General features: G+C 46.6%; 3 protein-coding genes across 4 annotated transcripts; all 3 read left to right on the top strand.

The window, feature by feature from the left end:
- The first annotated feature begins 448 nt into the window (after positions 1–448).
- On the top strand, positions 449–5,045 carry NAA20 (N-alpha-acetyltransferase 20, NatB catalytic subunit). The gene is made up of 6 exons (XM_009088811.4): positions 449–616; positions 756–780; positions 875–965; positions 2,118–2,253; positions 3,195–3,340; positions 4,719–5,045. The coding sequence occupies exons 1-6, from the start codon at positions 564–566 to the stop codon at positions 4,802–4,804; spliced, it is 537 nt and encodes a 178-aa protein (XP_009087059.1). The 5' UTR covers positions 449–563; the 3' UTR covers positions 4,805–5,045.
- Positions 5,046–5,193: 148 nt separating this feature from the next.
- Positions 5,194–11,686, top strand: LOC108961820 (CCR4-NOT transcription complex subunit 3-like). Its single transcript, XM_050977237.1, has 3 exons — positions 5,194–6,354; positions 7,192–10,253; positions 10,858–11,686. Exons 2-3 carry the CDS (start codon positions 10,241–10,243, stop codon positions 11,541–11,543), a joined length of 699 nt encoding a protein of 232 aa, XP_050833194.1. The 5' UTR covers positions 5,194–6,354; positions 7,192–10,240; the 3' UTR covers positions 11,544–11,686.
- A 2,550-nt stretch (positions 11,687–14,236) lies between these two features.
- On the top strand, positions 14,237–16,740 carry LOC127059849 (translation initiation factor IF-2-like). 2 transcript variants are annotated; one of them, XM_050977427.1, is made up of 3 exons: positions 14,237–14,832; positions 15,574–15,768; positions 16,182–16,740. In XM_050977427.1, exons 1-2 carry the CDS (start codon positions 14,370–14,372, stop codon positions 15,630–15,632), a joined length of 522 nt encoding a protein of 173 aa, XP_050833384.1. In that variant the 5' UTR covers positions 14,237–14,369; the 3' UTR covers positions 15,633–15,768; positions 16,182–16,740. The 2 variants fall into 2 exon arrangements, with proteins under 2 accessions (XP_050833384.1, XP_050833383.1); XM_050977426.1 differs by having other exon boundaries at positions 14,238–14,832; positions 16,177–16,693.
- Positions 16,741–22,149: the final 5,409 nt, after the last annotated feature.

The following is a 22,149-nucleotide window of genomic DNA, read 5'->3' as shown; positions in this document are numbered from 1 at the left end:
AGGTCAGTGTTGGCTGGCATGACCTCCAGCCCTGTTTTTTTGCAAATCATTAAGAGACACTTACTGCTGATGGCAGCAGCATCCGATATTGCATTTCCAGTGTGTGTCCGACCTCCTCCGGCGGTACCTTTCCAGAAGCAGAGTTGTTTTTCCTGCGTATGATACGGAGTCGCCGTGTTACGTGTAGCCTGTGAGTGCTCGGGGTGGAGCTGCACAAGCTCAGAGCACTCCTGCTACTGCGTCCCCGCTGGGCCCCGCCCCACCGTGTCCCACGCCACTACGGGCCAGTTCAGCCGTGCCAGCCGCCCGCCCGCTGCTCTCGGTCAGAGATCCCGCGGCCGCCCGCTACGCAGCCCGGCCCCTTCTCAGCACGGCCTGCGGCGGCAGGTCTCAGGTGCGGGCCGGGCCGGGCCGCTTCTGCGGGGCGGGGCAAGGCTGCGCAGGGGGCGGGGCCGCCCCGTCTGCCGCCTTTCCGTGGCGGAAGTGGCCCTTGGGCGCGCGAGCGTTTCCGGGGCAGCGTCCTCACCGTCACGCTCGGCGTCTGCGTCGTGATCACCATCATCATGACAACGCTCCGCGCCTTCACCTGCGACGACCTCTTCCGATTCAACAACATGTGAGCGCCGGGCTGTCCCCTCTTCCTGCCCCCGAGCCCCTGCGCTCTTCCCCACCCCGCGGGGTCCTCGCGGCCCCCCGCCGGCCGGGCGGGCCCGGGCCCGGGCCCGTGCTGAGCGCCGCACTCTCTTCCCCCACAGCAATCTAGATCCGCTGACCGAGACCGTATCCTTCCCCCAGGGGCAGGGGCAGGGGCTTGGGGTCGGCCGCGGGCGGCGCAGCCGTGACCGTCGCAGTTGCTCCTTAACCAAGCGCCCAGTACGGGATTCCCTTCTACTTGCAGTACCTCGCCCACTGGCCCGAGTATTTCATCGTCGCCGAGGCTCCCGGCGGGGAGCTGATGGGTTACAGTGAGTGCCGGGTGTCCCGGCGGTAACGTCTCCCTTCGTTGCCTCTTCCGGGGATTATAACGCGGGAGTTTTTCTTACTCTTCGCGTTGACCAAATAACCAACATGGAAGAGGAACCTTGCGTTTCATCTTCTCGTTTCTTAAATGTCTTAGGGTATTATGCAGGACTCATTACCATAGCTTCTAGTTTGATGTTCCTAGCGCAGCGAGGAGCCTTGGCTGTGGTAACATCCACCCGTATTTGGTGAATGGGTATTTCTGTAATCTGGAAGATTCAGTCCCTACCCACCGTCAGTAAAAGTGCGGGGCTTGCGTTTTGCATTGCCCTGTAAGGGAAAGCTCTGGGCCTGGATGTCATTTGCTAATTTGCTGTGGAATATTTGTGTTTTTCAGAAATCATGCCAAAGAGAACTGCTAGGAGATGGGGTGGGGCAGAGTAATGGTTTTTGCAGGGACCTAGGAACTAAAAGTATTTGACATATTAAGCTGAAAGTATGTGTGCTATATAGAACATTTCTCTGTATCCACCACACTTGTTGCTTATTAACAGTGCCTGTGTCATCTGTGAAAAGCACAGGGTGGAAGTGTGAATGTTCATTAATAAACTAACATTGGATTGAAAGGAGAGAAACTAGAAAAAAGCCCCCCCAAAACACCATCCCCACCTCCATTTTTTTTTTTTCCTCCTTAAACACATTGTGTTTGCAGGGCCTTAGCTTTCTATTGCCAGACTGGCAAAGCTTCCCAAGCTATATTCCCTCATAATCTCCAAAAGTCTCAGATAGTTGCTGGGATGGTAGTTTCGGGTTTCTAGTCCTCTGTTCCTCCTTTATTTCAGTCAGATTTTAAATTTTGGTTCAGTGAGACTTGTGAGAATTGCTTAAAATTTGCATTTAGAAGTCACCTCAAGGAAGGAATCTGCAAACTTGTTTGGTGTTTTTTTACACTAGTCAAGAAACTGCTGTAGTATTTGAGTAAAATGACATTTTTAGTGGCTGCTGAATCATAGAGTGAAAAGGTAGACATCCCTGTTTTAGACACAACCATTGTATCGTGTGTTTATCCATGGCTTATTCCTCTTGTGAAGTTGTCTGGCTGCAGGCAGTGCATTACTCCAAAGGTGCTGCTGCGCTGATGCTTTGTATGTTCACAGTCATGGGCAAAGCCGAAGGCTCTGTGGCTAGAGAAGAATGGCATGGACACGTTACTGCTCTCTCTGTTGCACCAGAATTTCGACGTCTGGGTTTGGCTGCTAAATTGATGGAGCTCCTGGAAGAAATTTCAGAAAAGTGAGTAGTATGGCTATCTTTAAATTCATCTTTTAAAGTAACATTTAAAAGTAGTATTTCTACAGCAACCTGTCCCTGTTTTACGTGGCAGAATTTTGCTTTACGTGGTGTTCTGATTTTCTGAAATTCCTTATAGTTGGAGAAAAAGAGTTATGAAAGTTGCTTAGCAGTTTAAAATCTCAGGGTTTCTCTGAAAGCTAACTTGCCAGAGGAGAGGAGGACATAGCCTGAATTCCAGTAGAGATAGTGTATAAAAGAACATTCCTTGACAGAGTCAGCACTGTTTCCTGTAGGAACTCCAACATACTTGTTTAGTTACTGCGGGCTTTGTGCAATGCCCTCAGGCACAATCCTGAACAAATTTTGTACTGCAGAGATTATATTAGTTTACTTGCCATCCCGTGCTTGGTTACTTGTACCTGAGAAAATTTAATTTCGTGTCAGATGAACCCATGGAGAAATGTCCTTAACTGATTATAGTAGGGCAACCCCACTATGGTTGGTAAGACTGGAAAGTAGTATGATGCTTTGAAAAACTTGCCGTGTGGAATTAAGGGTCTGTCATCTCCTGTTAGGCAACTGAATTTTGTGACTGATTCCACTTCTCCTAATCCAAGCAGTCTAAAATGTGGATACTTTTTAAATTGGATTTAGGCCTATGGGGGCATTTAACTTGTCTTGTTCTTTCGGATCAAATTTCTGAACCCACTGACTGGTGAAAAATTGCCATGTGATAAAAATAAAATTAAATCCTTGTCTGTGATTGAATTTTCCCTTGGTAAACAAGTGTATTTGTTAATACATTGGGAAAGATGTTTAATTAGTATACTACATTGGACTTGTTTGTATTTCATTACAATTTATGGGGTGTTATTTAGAAATACATTTACCTACTATTCCTTAATGTGGCTTTGTTTGTTTCTTTTCCTCTCCTGCTAAAGAAAGGGTGGATTTTTTGTCGATCTCTTTGTGAGAGTATCAAATCAGGTTGCTGTAAATATGTATAAGCAACTAGGCTACAGTGTGTACCGGACAGTCTTAGAGTACTACTCAGCTAGCAGTGGGGAACCAGATGAAGATGCTTATGGTAAGTTCTTGTTTGGTCTCAAATTGAACGGAACTATTCTCATGTTGAAAGTTGCTGGAATTGTTTGTAAGACTCTTTCTATTTTTTTATATGAAACCTATAAAAAAACCATGAAACAATTTGAAACAATTATATGAAACAATTTCAGATAGTTGCTGATTAATGGGATTTTTGTATTTTTGTAACTTTTCCTAATTAAGATTATATCAGTTACAAAACTTAATCTTGCCACTTACACATTTTGTAGCATCTCTGGCAAAATCAAACACAGAACAAGAATAAATGAGAAGGAATGTCAGTGCTTTGTTCTTTTCATCCCGGAACAGGGACTTGAAACTTTGTTTTTCTCAGATGTCTATGTATAAATTAACAATTGTCAGCATTCAGCAATGGCAAAGAAGTGGGTAACATTTTCAATTTAAAAGGGAAGGAACATGAAAATTGAAGTATGTTAATTTTAATTATTTTAACAAAAGTGAACTACCAAGTGCTTCCTCTTTCTAGGTCCTTTTTAAAATTATCCTCCCAAAGGGTTACATGGTGAGGCTGTGTATCATTTCTGTTCTTGCACTGTTTATTTGATACGTAGGAGTGCTGTGAAATACAAGGGCTCAGACAGACACTTACCATTGCCACATGTGACTTTAGTCATATATTTGTCTCTTTAGCTTGTCATTTCCTTTCTATTTGGCTGAGTTTCATGCAGTGTTTTATATCAGTTGATATCATTGCCATTAGCAATTTTAAGGACAACAGTGTGTCAAGGACACACTGTTGTCCTTAAAATTGCAATTTTAAGGACAACAGGAGCAACATTAAGGACAGCAGTGTGTCCTGAGGACAGCAACCAATATGGTGAGAGGTCTCAAGAGCAAGATTTAGGAAGAACAGCTGATGTCCATGAGTTTGTGCCACTTGGAGAAGAGAAAGCTCATGCATGCCCCTTTCACAGTCTATAACTTCCAAGGACTTCAGAGAGGGGTGTTGATCTCCTCCCTCTGGTGACCAGTGACAGGACATGAGGAGATGGAGCAAAGCTGTGTCAGGGAATGTTCAGAGTGGGTGTTAGAAGGCTCTTCACTGAGAGTTTGGTTGGTAACTGCAATGATCTCTCCAGGGAAAGGGTCATGAAACCAAGCCCATCAGAGTTCAAGGAATATCTCCACAATGCTCCTAATCACACGGTATCATTTTAATAGTACTGTGTGGAACAGAGCAGGGAGTTGCACCCTTATGGGTCCTTTCAAACTTGAGGTAGTCTTATGATTCTGGAAAATTTTCTTGATTAAAAATTATCTTATTTTAATGGAGAATTCACTTAATATGGCTTTGTACAAGGACTGCATTACTATAATAACATTTTTTCCTGTTACTATAGATATGAGAAAAGCTCTTTCCAGAGATACAGAGAAGAAATCAGTTATACCTCTACCTCATCCTGTGAGACCAGAAGACATTGAGTAACTTTAAGCTGTTGTTCTCATGCAATTTACCAAGGGTCAGGTTCCATCTTCTGTAACGCCCAACAACTTACGCATAGGAAGTTTTAGGCCAAATGTTTTTCCCATAAAATACTTAAAAGCAATGTTGAGAAGCTGACTAAGGCTGCTTCTTTTGGTAATGCCTGTATACTGCCACACTTACCCAGTTTTTCCTTTCACATGTTGGAGAGTTGGAGACTATTAAAATGGAATTACTCCCTGTATGGTCTTTTCTTGGTTTTCTTGTGGCAGCTAAAATTTATTTCTGTTTCAGGCAGCATCTCATTGTATAGTCTGTGATTTAACAGTTCCCATGCCAGGTTAATTATGGTGGAAGAAGGCAAATGAAGCCAGGACACTTCTAGGATGCCCAAACCCCTGCCAATCACAGGTTGCTAAAAAAACCCACCCCAGGTTACAAAAATACTAGAAGCTCAGGTACAAAAATACCAAAAACTCCCCCTACAAAAAACTAGGTTCCAAAATACAACCCTAGGTGTATTTTTGTTCAAAACCCAAACCAAATTCCAAAATACCAAAGAAAACCAGGTTTCAAAATCACACAAATTAAAATACCAGAATTTTAACATAACCCAAGTCCCAAAATACAAAAGTAACCCAATTTCAGAATACCAGAACAGCAAGTTCAGAAATATCAAAATATCACTTTCAAAACACTAGAATACCAACTTCCAAAACATCAAAATAATTCCATTTTAAATACCAGAATATCAAGTTCCAAAATATCAAAATGACCCCATTTCAAAATATCAAACTGAAAAATACCAATTTTCAGATCGCTTATGTGATCCTGATTCCCAAACCCAAAAGAATGCAATGTTGTCAAAATGGAATCTGCGCTACCAAAGTGCAGCCCGGGCTCCACCCCGCGCTCCTATGGGCCGCAGCCTCACGGCTCCCAAGCCTGCCAATCCCGGCCCGTCTTTCTCCGCCCTGTCCAATCACAGCCGCCCTTTCAATCCGGGCGCGGTCCCGCCAATCACAGCCCGCTCAGTTGCGGCCCGGCCCCTCAGCCTCCCGTACGCCTCAGGCGTGCTCCCCCGTACGCCTGAGGCGCCTCTCCCGCCGCCGCCGCTTTGGGAGCCGGCGGAGCTGTGTCCGCGCTGCTACAGCCTCGGCAGGCGCTGATGGGGCCGAGAAGGGCGGGCAGGAGCTTCCCGTTCAGGCCTGGCCGGGATTTCTCCCAGGGAAACGGGCAGACGGCGGGGAGCGGGCGGACTCGGCCCCTGCAACGGCGGCGGCGCGAGCAGGTCTTGTGGGGGACTGCGGGGCGGGTTGCGGAGCCGCGCGCGGCGGGAATGGGCGGGCTAGGATTGGTGGGCCGGAGCTGCCTCGGGTTGTGATTGGCTGGCTACCCGGCCCTGGGGGATAAATAGCGTGCGAGGGGGGCGGTACAGGCATCAGTTTGGTGGTGACGCTGGTAGTGAAGGGATCAGCGGATGCGCGATCCGTGTGGCTGCGCTGCGCCGCGCCAGGACGGGACCCCTGCGGCAGGTGTTCCGGGGAGCGCAGGTGAGCACAGACGCGGCGCCTGCGGCAGCATCTGGGGGCTGGCGGTGTCCGCGCCCTGCGCGGCTCGAGTAGCCGGCGGCTGGTGTGGGGCCTGGAGTGGCGCAGGGGGGACCGGCTACTTTTACTGGGGGCCGGGAAGTAGCCGTTTCGCAGTTTCTGGTTTAAAATAATGTTCAGAATACCGGGAATAAAGCTGGCTTTTTGCATTTTTATTACTTTATTTTGTTTTTACGTCTTGTAATAATGATGTCTTTATTGTGTTATTTTATTCTTTTGCTCGTTTTATTACATTTTTTTGTTTGATTTATTTTCTTTACTAGATATCTGGTTAACTCAATAAGGGTTGTGAGACTGGGGCTGAAACACCAGTTGTGAGATCAGTGGGGACATAAAGCCCCAGGATGTGAAATAAGGACTTTGGCATGAGTCAGGCTCAAAACAATGTGGAACGGTTGAAATGCTGGGGCTAGATAAATGCCACCGGAGAAGGGCACGGGGCTGCGCAGGGCCTGCAGGACATGCCTGAGGGTTCCCAGACCCTGCCCCAGGCTGAGTGTGTGGGGGCTCAGAGAGTTCGAGGGCCCAAGAAGCAGCCTAAGGGTGCCTTTTGGGATGGGGAAGCAGGAGCCCAGTGGCTATTCCCAGCCCCTGGAGCTGCTTGGGGGGAGGTGAGGGGGTCTTTGTGCAGGTCCAAGCTGAGGCCTGGGGTGAGGGGGAGGGTAGATGTTGGGCTTCAGACCTCAAGTGTCCCCAAAGTTTGGATCCCATTAGGCTGGGTGGGACAGCTTCTAGAGACATTGAAATGATGGCAGTAACTGATTGTGACCTTATCAACAGCCCCAAGCTGAAGTGAGAAGCAGAAGCAGCTTTTAGCTGCAGGCAGTAGGAAGCGGAGGAGCTGGAGCTGAAGCAGCAGAGCTGGAGGAGACAGAAATATGGTAGGGTTTGGGGTAAAACTGTGGGGCTGGGATAGGGAACGTGGAGCTGGGAGGTGAACTCCATGGTCGGAGCTGAAATTATTGTAAGGGCTGTGATCTGAGCTCAAACCGTACAGAGATAGAGCTAAAACAAAGATCCTGCCCTGAGGAGCACAAATAGCATTATATGGCACTGATGGGAAGATGTTGAGGAGGAAGTAGAACAGAAGAGCTGGCAGTGAAATAAAGCTTGTGGGACTGGAGCTGAAATCGCTGGGGTCAGGGTGGGGGCTGCAGTGCTGCAGCATCAGTCACTGCTCAAAGGGATACTCGCGGTAGATCTGGAGAGTAATAATATATTAGGACGCAAAATGAAAAAGCTGGAAATACAATAACGTCTGCCAGAATGGGGTGAGAATGGTGTTTCTGGACCTGGAGGTAAAACCTCACAAATGCATCCAAATCCAAAACTCAGTTGTCTCAACCCGGAACAGAGTTGCCTGGCGCAGCTGGAGATAGAAGGAGAGAGCTGGCAGTGAAATAAAGCTTGTGGGTCAACAGCTGAAATCACTGGGTCTGGGAAAGGGGAACTGTGGGGTTGAGATTGAGACTGCGCAGGGGATGGAAATTGTAGGTCTGACATGGAGAATGTAGGATTTATGTGCTAAGCTTAATGTATGCCTGTTATATCGATGCTGGTGTTGGGTGTTGTAACTGAAAATAGAATAGGGTGTGTGGAACAGAAAAGGGGGCTACAACCTTGTGCCTAAATACCCCATCTATGGCAGGATACTACCTGCTGCCCTACTACGCCTCAAGAGATCTAGCGGAAATCACTGTGGGGCTGGGAAGGGGACTGCGGTGCTGTGACTTTGCATGAAAATGGAAAAGAACCTATAAGGCTGACAATGGAGCTCATGGCATTAAGGTGAAAAGAGGCAGGGTATGTAACACTGCCTGGGGATTCCTGGGCGAGAGATGAAATCAGGGCGTGTCTGGGATCGGGGCTGAACACAGCGTAGGAGCCATAGGGCTGGCACAGAAACCATAGTCTTCTTGCACCAAAATCACTGGGGGCCCAAGACGTAGTAAAAGCAGAAATAGGTTGTGTGGAGAGGAAAAGGGGGTGCAACCTCTCACCTGAAAACCCCATTGATGCCAGGATATTGCCTGGGCCTGTGATGGCACTTCCTGGGATGGAGTCAAAATCATTCTGGGGCTGGGACTTGGACTGAAAATAGAAAAGATACTAGACCTGTGAATGGGGCTGTGGCCATCAAGGTGAACTTATGCAGGGCCTGGCACAGTGTCTCAAGATTGTTGGGTGGGACCTGAAATCACGGGGGGGCTGGCATATTGATGCCGGGGTGGGCTTAGAGACCCTCGGGCCGGAGCTCAAGTCTTGCAGAGCTGGAGCCAAAGCCAAGATGCTGCCCTTTGAAGCTGGAGAATCCTGCATCTGCAGCTGGAAGAAGAGCGCTGGCAGTGAAATAAAGCTTGTGGGTCAACAGCTGAAAGGGCTGAAATCACTGGGTCTGGACTCATCATTGCCTATCTGGCATCGGGGCTGAACACGCCATTGGAACCATAGGGCTGGCACAAGGACCCTGGCGTTCTTCCACCGAAATCACTGTCGGACCTTGCTGCGGTGAAAATAAAATAGGTTGTGTCAAGCGCAAAAGGGAGCTGCAGCCTTGCGCCAGAAAGCCGCGCTGATGGTAGGAGATTGCCAAGGTCTGTGATGGCACCTCTAGGGATCGAGCAGAAATCACTGTGCAGCTGGAAAGTGGACTGCGGGGCTGAGACTCCGAATGAAAATGGAAAAAAACTTATAATGCTGAGAATGGGGCTCTTGGCATTGAGGCCAAAAGAGGCACAGTCTCTAACAGTGTCTCAAGATTGTTGGGCGGGCTATCAGGTAGAGAAGAGGTACACTAGTCCTCATGCCTCCCCTAGCCCTTACCTTAAACACCACCTGAGCAGCTGAGAGGCAGGGGGGGCATCTTGAACAGCAAAGCCGGGGCTCGAGGGTGGTAGGCAGATACCAGGGGCCTGAAATAGTAAATGAGAGGCTGGGAACAAAGGAACCAATGGCAGGTGGGCTTGACAGTGACAGAGAGGGACTTTAGTGGCGAACATCTAAAGGGATAGAGAGCACACAGCGAATATAAGGGATACAGGTTAGGACATAAGGTAGAGTACAGGTGTGCCAGCCCTCACCCCACCCCTAACCCATACCCTGAACAGCACCTCCAATGCAGGAAAGTGCCAGAACCCCCCACAGGTGCCCGCAGTAACTGCAATGTTAAGCAGGGTGCAATAGTGCAGGGTTAGGGTCCACAGGTAATCCCCCCAGGGATAACCAGGGAATTCCCACCTCAGCCCACCCAGGAATGCCCATAGTCCACGACCAGGGATGCTCACAGCCCTGACTGAGGCCGTGGTTAGTTGGTTCAGTGGCAATACCAGGGCAAAGAGCTCAGCTCTGCAAGTGTCGGCCTCCGAGCGTGGCTGTAGCGTGCGGCCCAAGGAGCCGGGCGTTTAGGAGAAGGGTGAGGAGCAGACTTGTTGGGCTTTGGCCGCCGTGCAGCTAAGATGGTGCAGTGATGTTTGGTGTTCCTGATTGTAGCTGACCAAGGGACCACGGCCAGTGACTGCGGGAAATTCCCAGTGGGCAAGGTGGCCTTTCTTGGCTCCAGATGTGGATTCTCATCCCCGGACGTCCAAGAGATAAGTGGAGGGCTGTGACACACAGAGGGGATGAAAGCGAGGTGCTGGGAGGGCTTTTTGAGCAGCAGCTTTGGTGGTGGGGATGTGCAAGAGGTGGCCCCTTTAGGCCAGGTAAAGTCACACGGTGCTGAGGTGCTCAAAGGATCAGTCACCATGTGCCTTTGCAGGGGAAGCATCAATGGTGACTGTGTGTTTACAGCATTGCTCTTTGCCTTTATTTCTAGGAAGTAAAGCCGGATATGAGGAGCCAAGGTAAGTGGGCAAGGTGAGCATCCATTCCCCTGGATGAAAGCAGTTGTTATTGCGCAGGTCTCAATTTCTGCTGCAATTTGTGTTCAAGTGATTATGTTTGGGGTTTTTTTATGTATTACTATGTTGAGTCTTAGTTGTGTTAATTGTTTTAAATTACAATTTTTTACACTTTGAAGTAATTTCTTTGTGGTTTTGTGGTCTTTGGTTTATTTTGTAACTAAATATTATACAAGTATTTTTTGGTAATGACTTTAGTAATTTTAATTGTGTGTTTTAACTGTAATTTGTGTAAGAGTGCATAAATTGTATTTTAAGAGTTTGTTATGTATAGGATGTTTTGATTTACAATTTAAAGTTTGTGAGGAATAAAGTTAGGTATTAAGAGGTACGCTAACACGGTATGTAGAAAATGGATTTTTAGGATTGGTGACCAATAAACACTGTTTTTGGATGTGTGGTTTTAATGTTACTTATATATTTCGTTTTAGTTGCGGAATTGTTCATCGTGGGGTTTTTTGTTGTGTTTTAAATAAATTTGACACAGTGAGTAGGAATCTCCTGTGCTTTGTTTTTTGTTGAAACAGAAGCATAACTTTTTCTTTAGGTTTAGGCTTCTATAGGGAGCCGCGCCGAGCTGAGCCGAACGGAGCGAGCGGCTCCGAGGTCAGCCGAAAGGAACCGAGCTCCGCCGAACGGAGAGAGCGGCTCCGAGTTCAGCCGAAAGCAACCGAGCTCCGCCGAACGGAGAGAGCGGCTCCGAGCCGAACTCCGCTGAAGAGTCGAATGCAGCCGAAAGCAGCCGATAATAGCCGAGCTCCGCCGAGCGCAGAATTTCGGGGCAGGGCGGGGGGCCGGGGCGGGCTCGGGACGGAGCCGGGGCGGGCTCGGGACGGAGCCGGGGCGGGCTCGGGACGGAGCCGGGGCGGGCTCGGGACGGAGCCGGGGCGGGCTCGGGACGGGGCCGGGGCGGGCTCGGGACGGAGCCGGCGCTCTGGGAGGATTCCCCGCCTGCCCCTACCTCCCAGCCTTTCTCTTCCCCTCCCGCTTTCTTCCACAGCCCGACCTCCCTCCCTGCCCTTTCCCATTCCCTGCCATCCCTCCTCTCCTCCCGCCCCCCATTTCCTTCTTTCCCCCGCAGCCGCGGGGCTCGGGGTGCCGGAGAATAAAGCCCAGAGGGCAATAAAAATGGAGCCTATGACGACAAAAGAAATTGAGGAGAGGGAAGCAGCTCCTTTTCTTTTATTGTCTGCGTTTGAACTGGGGGGGATCTGCCTTCACTTGTGGTTTTAAGGGTGTCGATTGAAGGAAAACCTGCCTTTTCCAGACTGTTAGGGGTATCACAGGGGTGACAGGGAATCCCTGCGTTCTAATTTAAATGGAAGGGTTGAAAAATATTGTATATAAATAAATATAAATATATGCGATGAGTATAAATATAAATAAATACAAAATAATAGAAATCGATACAATACATAATACAAATTATACTATATATATCATGTAATATATATAGTAATATATATTACATATCTAAATATGGCACATATATTATAACACTGAATATATTATAATATAATGTAGTAATAAATAATAGTGAATATATTATAATATAGTATACAACCACTTAAGAATTTAAATATCAAAAATATAAATCTCAAAATATTAAAATATAGTTTAAAATAAAGGTATTTTTTGTTTTTATATGGCAACCGGCAGAGCTTTTATTATAAAAGTATAAATATAATAAAGGTAGATATCTAAGCATGAAATATATCATAAATACACAAATACATATATAAAACTATACTTTTAAAATATTGTAAGTATTAGCAGTACATATGATATAAAATATAAATAATAAATTATATTATTACGTTATGATGTGTATTATATATGTTATTACTGTAATAAACCGATACAAACTATAAAAGAAAATGAAAAATTAAAGTATGAAAATATTTAAATATAGTTTAAAAGAAAGAGCTTTTTTTGGTTTTTATTTGGTTAGAGGCAAGGGTTTTATTTTAAAAATATGAATATATATGTTATTTTTATATCGTTATAAATATAGAAATATAAAATCAATATATAAAATTACAAAATATTAATAAATATAAATAATAGGAAGAGATGTAATATGGAATAAAAATTACACTATACATCACTATACATTTAAGATGTGAATATAAATATGAAAAATATAAATTAAAAAAATTAAATACTGTTTAAAAGAAAGGGGTTCTTTTTTGGCTTTTATTTGGGTAGAGGAGGGGTTTCATTTTAAATAATATAAGCATTATAGAAATATAAATCTAAATATTAAATATATAACCGATGTATAAAGATATGTATACAAATAGAAATATCAATATAGAAATAGGACTAGATCTCATATAGATTATAAATCAAATTATGCACCAATATACATTATAAATATAAAAATAAACATAAATTTGAAAAAAAATATAAAATATATTTAAATGTTGTTAAAAAGAAAGGCGTGTTTATTTTGGTTCTTTAGGTGTTAGAGACGAGGGTTTTTTTGGTTTTTTTCTTCCATTATTTTTGGCATTTATTTCAGAGGAGTTTTGGCGGGGGCCGCCCCCGTTCTCTTTCGCCGCTTTCCCTGCCCGCAGCCCCGAGGCGCGCGGCTGCCCCCGGCTGGGGCGGGCGGCGGTGCTGCCGCCTTGTGGGCAGAGCGCGGTACTGCAGCCCTGCAAGGGCAGGCATCCCCGCAGGCGCCATGTGGGGAGTGGCATGTCGCGGATGTCGCGGACTTTCTCTGACCTTCTCAAAATGGCGAAAAACAAAGCGGGAAATTAGGGCCCCGCGATCTGTCTAACCGGATTGCCTGCATAGCACCCCGACGGCGGCACTGCTCCTCCGGGATTTTCTGTGGCGTTTCAAGCTCCTCGGACGAAAGTTGTGAGCTAAGAGGCGCCTCGGACGGGCCTATTTAATGGATTTTGGACAGGCATCTGCGTAAACGACTCTCTCTGTCGGGGGTCCACTTCAGCGGCCATGTTGGGAGTGGCGAGTCGGGAATGTCGCGGACTTTCACTGACCTTCTCAAAACGGCGGACAAAAGGGCGGGAATATTAAGGCCCCTGAGGTCCGTCTAACCGAGTTGCCTGCACCGCACCTGAAAACGACGCGGATTTCACGGGAATTTCTGTGGCGTTTCAAGCGCCTCGGACGCAGGCGGTGAACTCAGCGGCGCCTCAAGTGGCCGTATTTTCATGGATTTCTGACAGGCATCTGTGTAAACGCCTCTCTCTGCCGGGGTCCTCTTTGGTGGCCATGTTGGGAGTGGCGAGTCGGGAATGTCGCGGACTCTCGCTGACCTTCTCAAAATGGCGGAACAAAAAGGGCGGGAAAATTAGGACCCTGCGATCCGTCTAACTCAAATGCCTGTACTACACTGTGACGCAAATGCTGCTTCTACGGGATTTTCTGTGGCGTTTAAAGTGCCTTGGACGCTGGCGGTGGGCTCAGCGGTGCCTCAGGCAGGCGCATTTTCATGGATTTCTGACAGGCATCTGTGTAAACGCCTCTCCGTGCATGGGGGGGGTCCTTTTTAGAGGCCATAATGGGAGTGGCGAGTCGGGAATGTCGCGGACTTTTTCTGACCTTCTCAACATGGCGGCAAAAAAGGCGGGAAGATTAAGACCACGCGGTATGTCTAACCAGACTGCCTGCACCGCACCCCGACGCTGGCACGCCCCTGGGGGGATTTTTTGTAGCGTTTCAAGCACCGCGGACACGCGCTGTTGGCTCTGAAAAGGCGGGGGCGCTTGTAATTTGGAGAGTTATTTTCAGGCATCTGTGTAAACGCCTCAGTCTGTCGGGGGGGGCGAGGGCCTCGTTTGGTCGCCATGTTGGGAGCGCCGTGTCGCGGACTCGCTTGACCTTCTCAAGGTGGCGGCATAAAGGGCGGGTAAATCGAGGTGCCCCGTAAGTCTGCCACCTTGTGGACAAAGAGCGGTACTGCAGCCCCCCGAGCCTCTGCCCTGCCCGTCGCCGCCGGGTGCCGGGGAGCGGGGGAAGGACGGCTGCTGAGGGAGGGAAGGGCGAGGGGCGGGAGCGAGCGGCGGGTGGGGCGTTGTCCTTAAATTGATGGGAGGGGAGAAAGGGATTCGGGAGCGCGAAGGGACCCGGTGGCTGAGAAAAACGACGCGGAGGGACGGGGCCGGTTTCGGCGGGCGGCGGAGGCGCGTTCGCAGCGCGCCGGGGGCAGTGGGCAGGGCCGGGCGAGCGGAGTCGGAACAGGGCTGCACCCCCCGAGCCCCGGCGCGCCCCTCTCCAGGCGGTGGAAGCGACGGCGTGCCGGAAAATCCCGGCGGGGCAGCGCCGGGCGGTGTGCAGGCGGCGCAGGAGGCGGAGCGGGCTCCGGGCGCTCCCCGCCCTTTCGGCCGCCGCCTTTGGAAGGTCGGGCCAGGCGCCCGTCCCGTCCCTCCGGCTCCATCTCTGGGAACTTCTCTCTGCCTTCACAGCTCCGTGCCGGAGAGTGGGAGAAAGGTCCCTGCTGCTTGCCCTGTCCTCGGTGGGCAGAGAGCTCTGACCTCCGCCGGATGGGCTGGTGAGTATTGGATCAATGCTTTTATGTATTTGGTGACTTTTACAGATTTACTCCTCAGGTTTTTTGAATTCACAGAATCATAGAATAATTCAGGTTGGAAGGGACTCCAAAGATCACTTCATTCCAAGCCTGCTGCCATGGGCAGGGACATTTTTCCCTAGAGCAGCTTGCTCAGAGCCTCATCCCAGAGCAGCAATGGGCCTTGAACACTTCCAGGCACGGGGCAGCCCCAGCATCTCTGAGAAACCTGTGCCAGCCAGGTGCCAGAGGAGGAAGAAAGCCCTTCCCACCTGGAGCAGAGGCTGCTGCAGCTTCGTGCAGCCTCATGTCACCGAGTGTGTGAGACAGAAAGGCCCTTCCCATGGAGGGATGGCAGCACTGAAAAGTCTTTTTTCGGGAAAATGAGAGCAATGGAACACCAAAGTAGCCTTCAGTTCTTCCAGCAGGTTTGGGAACAACTTGAAGGAGGAGCAGAGCTGGCCTGATGCCTGCCAGCTCTGCAGGCAGTGGGGATGGAGAAGCAGCAATTTTCTGTCTTCTCGGCCGAGTCTTTAAAAATGAGGTGCTTTTCTGGAGCTCCTTTTCAAGTATTACATGAAAGTTCCCCCTAGAAGTCCAGCTTCCCCCAAGAAGCTGTTTTCTTGGCAGAAGGAAGTCGGGAAGATGCAAAGCAGGCAGAGACATCTGATAAGGCTGGATAAAAACCTTGGCTAACCGTTTTTTCCCCCCTCTTCCAAACAGCCGATTTTGAAGCACTCTGCAGAGATCTGCCTGGGAGGAAAAGCAGAGCCAAGGACTGAGAACTGATGTGTGAGCTCTTGTGAGGACTGCTGCTCCCCCTGCCTTGGTGTGGGACCTCCTGAGCTCCCCTTCCTGTGCTGGGAGTGTTTCTCCTCTCATCCAGCCAAGCCAGAGACCTCCTAGGGATTCAAGCAGGTAAGGTTTAAGTACCGAGATCTCCCAAGTAAGAAGCGACATGACAAAAGGAAATGGCCTCAAGTTGCAGCAGGGGAGGCTTAGGTTGGATTTGAGGAAAAATTTCTTCACTGAAAGGGTGGTCAGGCCTAGGAGCAGGCTGCCCAGGGAAGCCCCCATCCCTGGAGACATTTAAAGGATGTCCAGATGTGGTGTTTAGGGACCTGATTTGGGAGGGGCTTGGCAGTGCTGGGGCAACAGCTGGGCTCAGTGACCTTAGAAGGCTTTTCCAACCTAAAGGATCCTATGGTTCTGAACAGCCTTGACCCCTCTGGCTCAAACACAGCACCTGGATACGGAGGGAGGGAGGGAGGGAGGGAAATCCTCTCTTAACTTGTGCCAATTAATCTGTGAAACTCATCCCGGCAGGACAGCGTGAAGACTGAAAGTGTAAGAAGATGTGGGGTGCAGTGGAGAATGCGGCAGGAGCACCCAACACACAAGTGCACGAGTTTTGCTTTTTGCTTGGATTGAAACTCAGAGGTTGTAAGAAGTTTGGGAATGACATGGGATGTTTCAGAAGAAGAGGAAGGAGGAGAAGAAGCAGAAAAAATTATTGTTACAGTCCTGGCAAAATCTTTTGTTCTAGCTAATAAAAGAAAATTTTAAAAAAAGCAAAAAATATGTGTATTTTATTTCCTTCAATATTATATTTGTTAGTGTTATATGATGTGTTGGTTTATTTCTTGGTATTATGAACTCTGTGTAATTTGTTTTTTGAGTGAAGCTAACTCTATGGATGGGTTGGTTTATCTTTGAGGTAGGATTAATTTCAGTAGGTTTCTTTAATAGACATCTGATACATATTGTTGGGATTTTGGTTTTTTCTGTGGTATGTATAAACATAGAGATTTGTTAGGGCTAGCTTGTCTGCTGGTGTTTTGGGTGTTAATTTATTAGATGGCTTTTGTAAAATGCACTTTTTAATTTTTGAATTGCTTTTAAATGAAGTGGTTTTAAGGTGGTTTTTAATAATTGATTGTATTGTTTTATGCTGTTTGTAGTTGGTGTACGATAGGGGATATGGTGTAGTTCATGATTGTTATGGTCTTAGTGTTCCTAAGTTCTGATTCATTTCTGATACGATGGGTTTTTTTAGTTTTATCTATGAGGACAGGGGCATTTTTATGGTGGGTTTTTATAGGGAACATTTTTTAAAATTTGAGTAGTGGTATTTTTTAATATTTTAATAGTTCTGATTTTTTAATATTATGCTTTTAAGTAGTTTTTTTTAAATTATAGGATAACTTTTATAGATTATTGGTTATTTGTGTGTTAGCATAAAGGTGGAGCTTTGGGGGCTTTTTGTAGTAGTGTTTGGGGTCAGTTGCAGTTTTGAGTTGAGTGAGTTGGTTTGATTTTTGTTATGGGTTTTTGTTTTTGTTAGCAGTTTCATTTTCTATGTGTAATTGAGTTTATTTGGTTTTGGAGATATTGGTTTAGGAGGATGTTTAGGATTGGAATGTATGGAGGTTTTGGGCTAGTTATAGTGGGATTTCTAAATTTATTTACAGTTAGGTTTATTTGCTATTATATTTGGGTCGTGGGATCTTTGGTGATAGAAATAGGTTTTGTTTGGATCTGCTGCGACGGGACGAGCGCGCTCTGCGTGCCGGTGCTGACCAAGGCACAGGATTGTTGTGGTTCTGATGTGTCAGGTAAGTGAATTTGTATGCTTTACTATACTGATAAAAATAGAATAAATATAAATTTAAAAATAAATATTAAATTAAAGTGGTACACATAAATAAAGAAAACAAATAGATAAATATACAAAACTATAATATGTACAGTGTATTGTTGTATAGAAATTATAATCTATTTAAATGCAAAGATGTAAATATACATTGTAAATATAAAAATATTTAAATATAGTTAAATTAAATTGAGGATTTTTTGGTTATTATTAGCTTATATGTTGGAGTTTTTTATATAATATAAATATAAATAATATAAAAATAGAAATTAAAATATAAAAATATATCATATATATACTGATACCTATAAATATTTAATTTAAATAAATATTAGTGATAGAAATATCTGATATTAAAATAATATATATTATTATATTAAAAATATTCTCTCATATATATAATGTCTAATAATAAAAAAATTATAAATTTAAATGTGAATAGAATCGTGAGAAGTAAAATTATTTCTTCTTTTTTAAATATGGTTCAAATAAAGAGGTGTCTTTGGTTTTTATTTGGTTAGAGGTAGGGCTTTTATTTTAAAAAATATATGTATTATAGAAATGTAAATCTAAATATATAAATATATAAAGATATATTACAAAACTGAGTATAAATTTAATTATAACTATAAATATATGTAAGTAATATGAAGAGATGTAATATGGAATATAAATAAGATGATAAAGCAAGATAAATTATAAATATAAATATGAAAATATAATTTAAAAGAAATTCAAATACAGTTGAAATTAAAGGGGTTCTTTTTAGCTTTTATTTGGGTAGAAGCAGAGGATTTATTTAAAATACTATAAGTGTTACAGAAGTAAAAATCCTAACACAGAAATATATAATCAATATATGAAAATACATAAAAATATGTATAAAAATATATAAAGAAATCTAAGTAGCAGGAAAAGATGTAATATAGACTATAAATTTATTTATAAATAAAAACGTATAACTAAACATTATACATCAATATTCATTCTAAATAAAAATGTGAATATAAATTTAAAAAATATTTTTTAAATATTTAGTTTATTTTAAATGAATTTCTGGGGAATTTTCTTGATCCTGTTGGGTTAGAGACAGGGTTGTTTTTTTTTTTTTTTGGCCTTCCGGCTTGTTTTTTGGCATTTATTTCAGAGGAGTTTTGGCGGGGCCGCCCCCGTTCTCTTTCGCCGCCTTCCCCGCCCGCGGCCCCGAGGCGCGCGGCTGCCCCCGGCTGGGGTGGGCGGCGGTGCTGCCACCTTGTGGGCAGAGAGCGGTACTGCAGCCCTGCACGGGCAGGCAGCCGGGCGGCCGCCATGTTAGGAGTGGCGTGTCGCGGATGTCGCGGACCGGCTTGACCTTCTCAAGGTGGCGGCAAAAAGGGCGGGAAAAATAAGGCCCGCGGTCTGTCTAACCGGATAGCCTGCGCAGCACCACGACGCCGGCCCGGCTCCGACGGAATTTTCTGTGGCGTTTCAAGTGCCGCGGACACGGGCAGTGGGCCGTGCGGCGCCGCGAGCGGGCGTATTTTGGCGAGTTTCTGACAGGCATCTGTGTAAACGCCTCTCTCAGCAGGGGTCCTCTCACTCGCTTTCCCGCCTGGGGGAGCCGAGCCGTAACGTATTCTTCCGAAGTGCCGAATGTAGACGACTGTAGCCGAAAAGAGCCGACTTAATAGCCGGGAATAGCCGGAAATAGCCGGAAAGCCGATGACTTCCGATAATAGTCGAAAATAGCCGAGTTTAGCCGAAGACCCGATGATAGCCGAGTGTAGCCGAAAATAGCCGAGTTTAGCCGAGGAGCCGAAAACAGCCGAGTGTTTACGAAAGTAGCCGACTTTAGCCGAAGAACCGAAACAAGGCGAAAATAACCGAGTTTAGGCGAAGAGCCGAAACAAGGCGAAAATATCCGAGTTTAGCCGAAGACCAGAAACAAGCCGAAAATAGCCGAATTTAGACGAAGAGCCGATAATAGCCGAGTGTATACGACATTAGCCGTGTTTAGACGAAGAGCCGAATATGAACGAGTTTAACCAAAGAGCCGAAACAAGACGAATTTAGACGAAGAGGCGAACCAAGTCGAATTTAGCTGAGTTTAATTGAGCAGAACCGAACGACGCCGCCTTCGGCCGAATCGAACGAGCTCAGCCGAACCACGGCGAGACCAGAAGAACCTTACGACCGTACAAGACGGCGGCGCCCTGACCATCACTCGGTGCCGCACAAGACAGCGGCGCACGGGCCGTCATGTGGTTTCGTACAAGTCGGTGGCGCATTGGCCATCAGGGTGGGCCCCACAAGATGGCGGCTCCCTGGCCGGCAATCGGCGCCGTACAATATGGCGACGGCCTATCGCGTCACGTTGTTCCGTACAAGATGGCGGGGCTCGGGTGGTTACGGGGTACCGTACAAATAGGCGGTGGCTTGACCATAACGGGGTTCCGTACAATATGGCGACGGCCACCCGCGTCACGTGACACCGGACAAAGATGGCGGCTTTCGGGGCCGAGTCTTTTTTCGGTTTGTGGCGCTTTTCCGTGCCTTCCGCGGGTCGCCGGCGGCGGTGATGGCATTCCGGTTCGCCTGGCGCGGGCAGCGTTGCGGGAAATTGTTTCTAGGCCGCGGTGTTGGTGTGGGCATTTTGATCAGGCAGCCGTCAGTTCGGCTACGCCTTGGAATCCTTCCCAAGGCGCTGGAGGCGTGGTCGGGGCGGGGCGCCGTGTCGACGAGGTGACGTCATCGGGCTGTGCTTTCTTGGCAGTGTGCCCAGTCGGACGGCAGGGGGCGCTGTGCCTGTAGCGCGCCGGGGCAGACGGCAGGGGGCGCTGTGCCTGTAGTGCGCCGGGGCAAACGGCAGGGGGCGCTGTGCGGGCTCGCACGAGACGGGTCCGGGGCGGGACGCACTGCCGGCCACGAGGTTTTGGTGAGGGGTGCGCTTGGTGGTGACTGAGAGCTGTGGTGATGGATTGCCGGTTTATGCAATTACATAATCGTGATGCAGTTACCTCTTAGGTGTGTCATTATTTGACTGGTAATGTAGATGGGAGTACTGGTGCTGTGGTTAATGGATATTGCTATTCATTACTGAGAGATGGAGCAGTAACTGGGGCCCTATAAAGTATATACTAAAAGGAATAAAAGTGTTATATCTGCTGCAGCAGTAGAAAATTTCAGGCTCCCAGGCAGTAAAAAGTTTTCTTTAAATCATCATAATTTGGGGGTTTTTTAATCCCATGTAGCCTGAAATTTTCTACTGCTGCTTTTTTATTCTAAAGCTAAAAAGGAAAATAAAGTTAGAACTACAGGGACAGAAAGAAGGAAAGAAAGAAAGGAAGGAAGGAAGGAAGGAAGGAGGAAAGAAAAGAAGGAAAGGTAGAATTGAAGGAGGAAAGAAAAGAAGGAAAGGAAAAATTGAAGGAAGGAGGAAAGAAAAGAAGGAAAGGAAGAGTTGAAGGAGGAAAGAAAAGAAGGAAAGAAAGAATTGAAAAAGGAAAGAAAAGAGGGAAAAGAAAACTTGAAGGAAGGAGGAAAGAAAAGAGGGAAAGGAAGAACTGAAAGAAGAAAGGAAGGAAGGAGGAAAGAAAAGAAGGAAAGGAAAAATTGAAGAAAGAAAGGAAGGAAGGAGGACAGGAAGGAAGGAGAACAGGAAGGAAGGAGGACAGGAAGGAAGGAAGGAAGAAAGAAAGAAAGAAAGAAAAGTTATTGGGTAGTATATTTACTACATATTTCCTCAGAGCAAAGGCCATCTTCAGTTGGTGGGCTGTTCTCCCAGCTTGGAACACTGCACACTCTCTACAGCTTCCACAGGTTGTTGTCCGTGGTTGTGGATTGGGAACGTTGCCAGTGTGAGCATCACGGAGGGAGCGTGGTCACACTGGGAGGTTTTCTTACACTACAACACTCCCTCTAAGAAACTTCCCCTTCAAGGACTAAAACAGAACAAAAGGTGTGAAAGAAATGTAATTCCAAGAGGGAAAATAGCCTGCAAAACACAAGTCCACATGGGCCTGGATGCTGATCCCTACTGCTGGTCAGTGAGAGAGTCTGACAGGTCAGATTTCAAACTGCTTTATTGAACAGGAAACTGGTTTGTTCCTTCTTGAGAGCAGGATCTTTGCCTTTGCATGGGCAAAGCCACTCCACCTTTTCCAGCTGGGAAAAGAGTTAGGGAACTCTTTTAAAGCCTAGTCCTGGAGGTCCTGAGTATTACCTGGCTTGGTAATACTGTGGAGAAATAGAAAAATATCTGTTCTGATGTTTCTCTCACCTTCCTTCCACAGCTGTTTCTGTATTCCTGATTTCCATTTACATCGGGGACACGTGGCTTGGAGCACAGGAGCGGATATGTCACTTACCCATGTCAGGTTGGTGCAGGTTACGAATTGCAGGGTGACTTGGAAACTCGGAAACAAAGGGAAAAAACTGGTATGGCTCTTAGCAAAAAAAAATTGGCTACATAGGGGCAGTAACTGAGGGGACTGACACTCATCTTTAACATTCTTCTGTGCTCCCTCCTCACCACCGTGAGCCCTGAAAGCCTCCTGAGCCGTTCTCACACAGGCCTGTCTTGTTTGGTCACAAAAATCAGTATTTTATTACTGTGTACAAACTCAGGGGGAGGGGTTTATTCAACATCTCTCAGAGAGACATTAAAG

This window comes from Serinus canaria, chromosome 8 (genome assembly GCF_022539315.1).
Source record: "Serinus canaria isolate serCan28SL12 chromosome 8, serCan2020, whole genome shotgun sequence".
In the NCBI taxonomy this organism is placed as follows: Eukaryota; Metazoa; Chordata; class Aves; order Passeriformes; family Fringillidae; genus Serinus; species Serinus canaria.
This window is presented reverse-complemented; position numbering and strand designations above follow the sequence as displayed.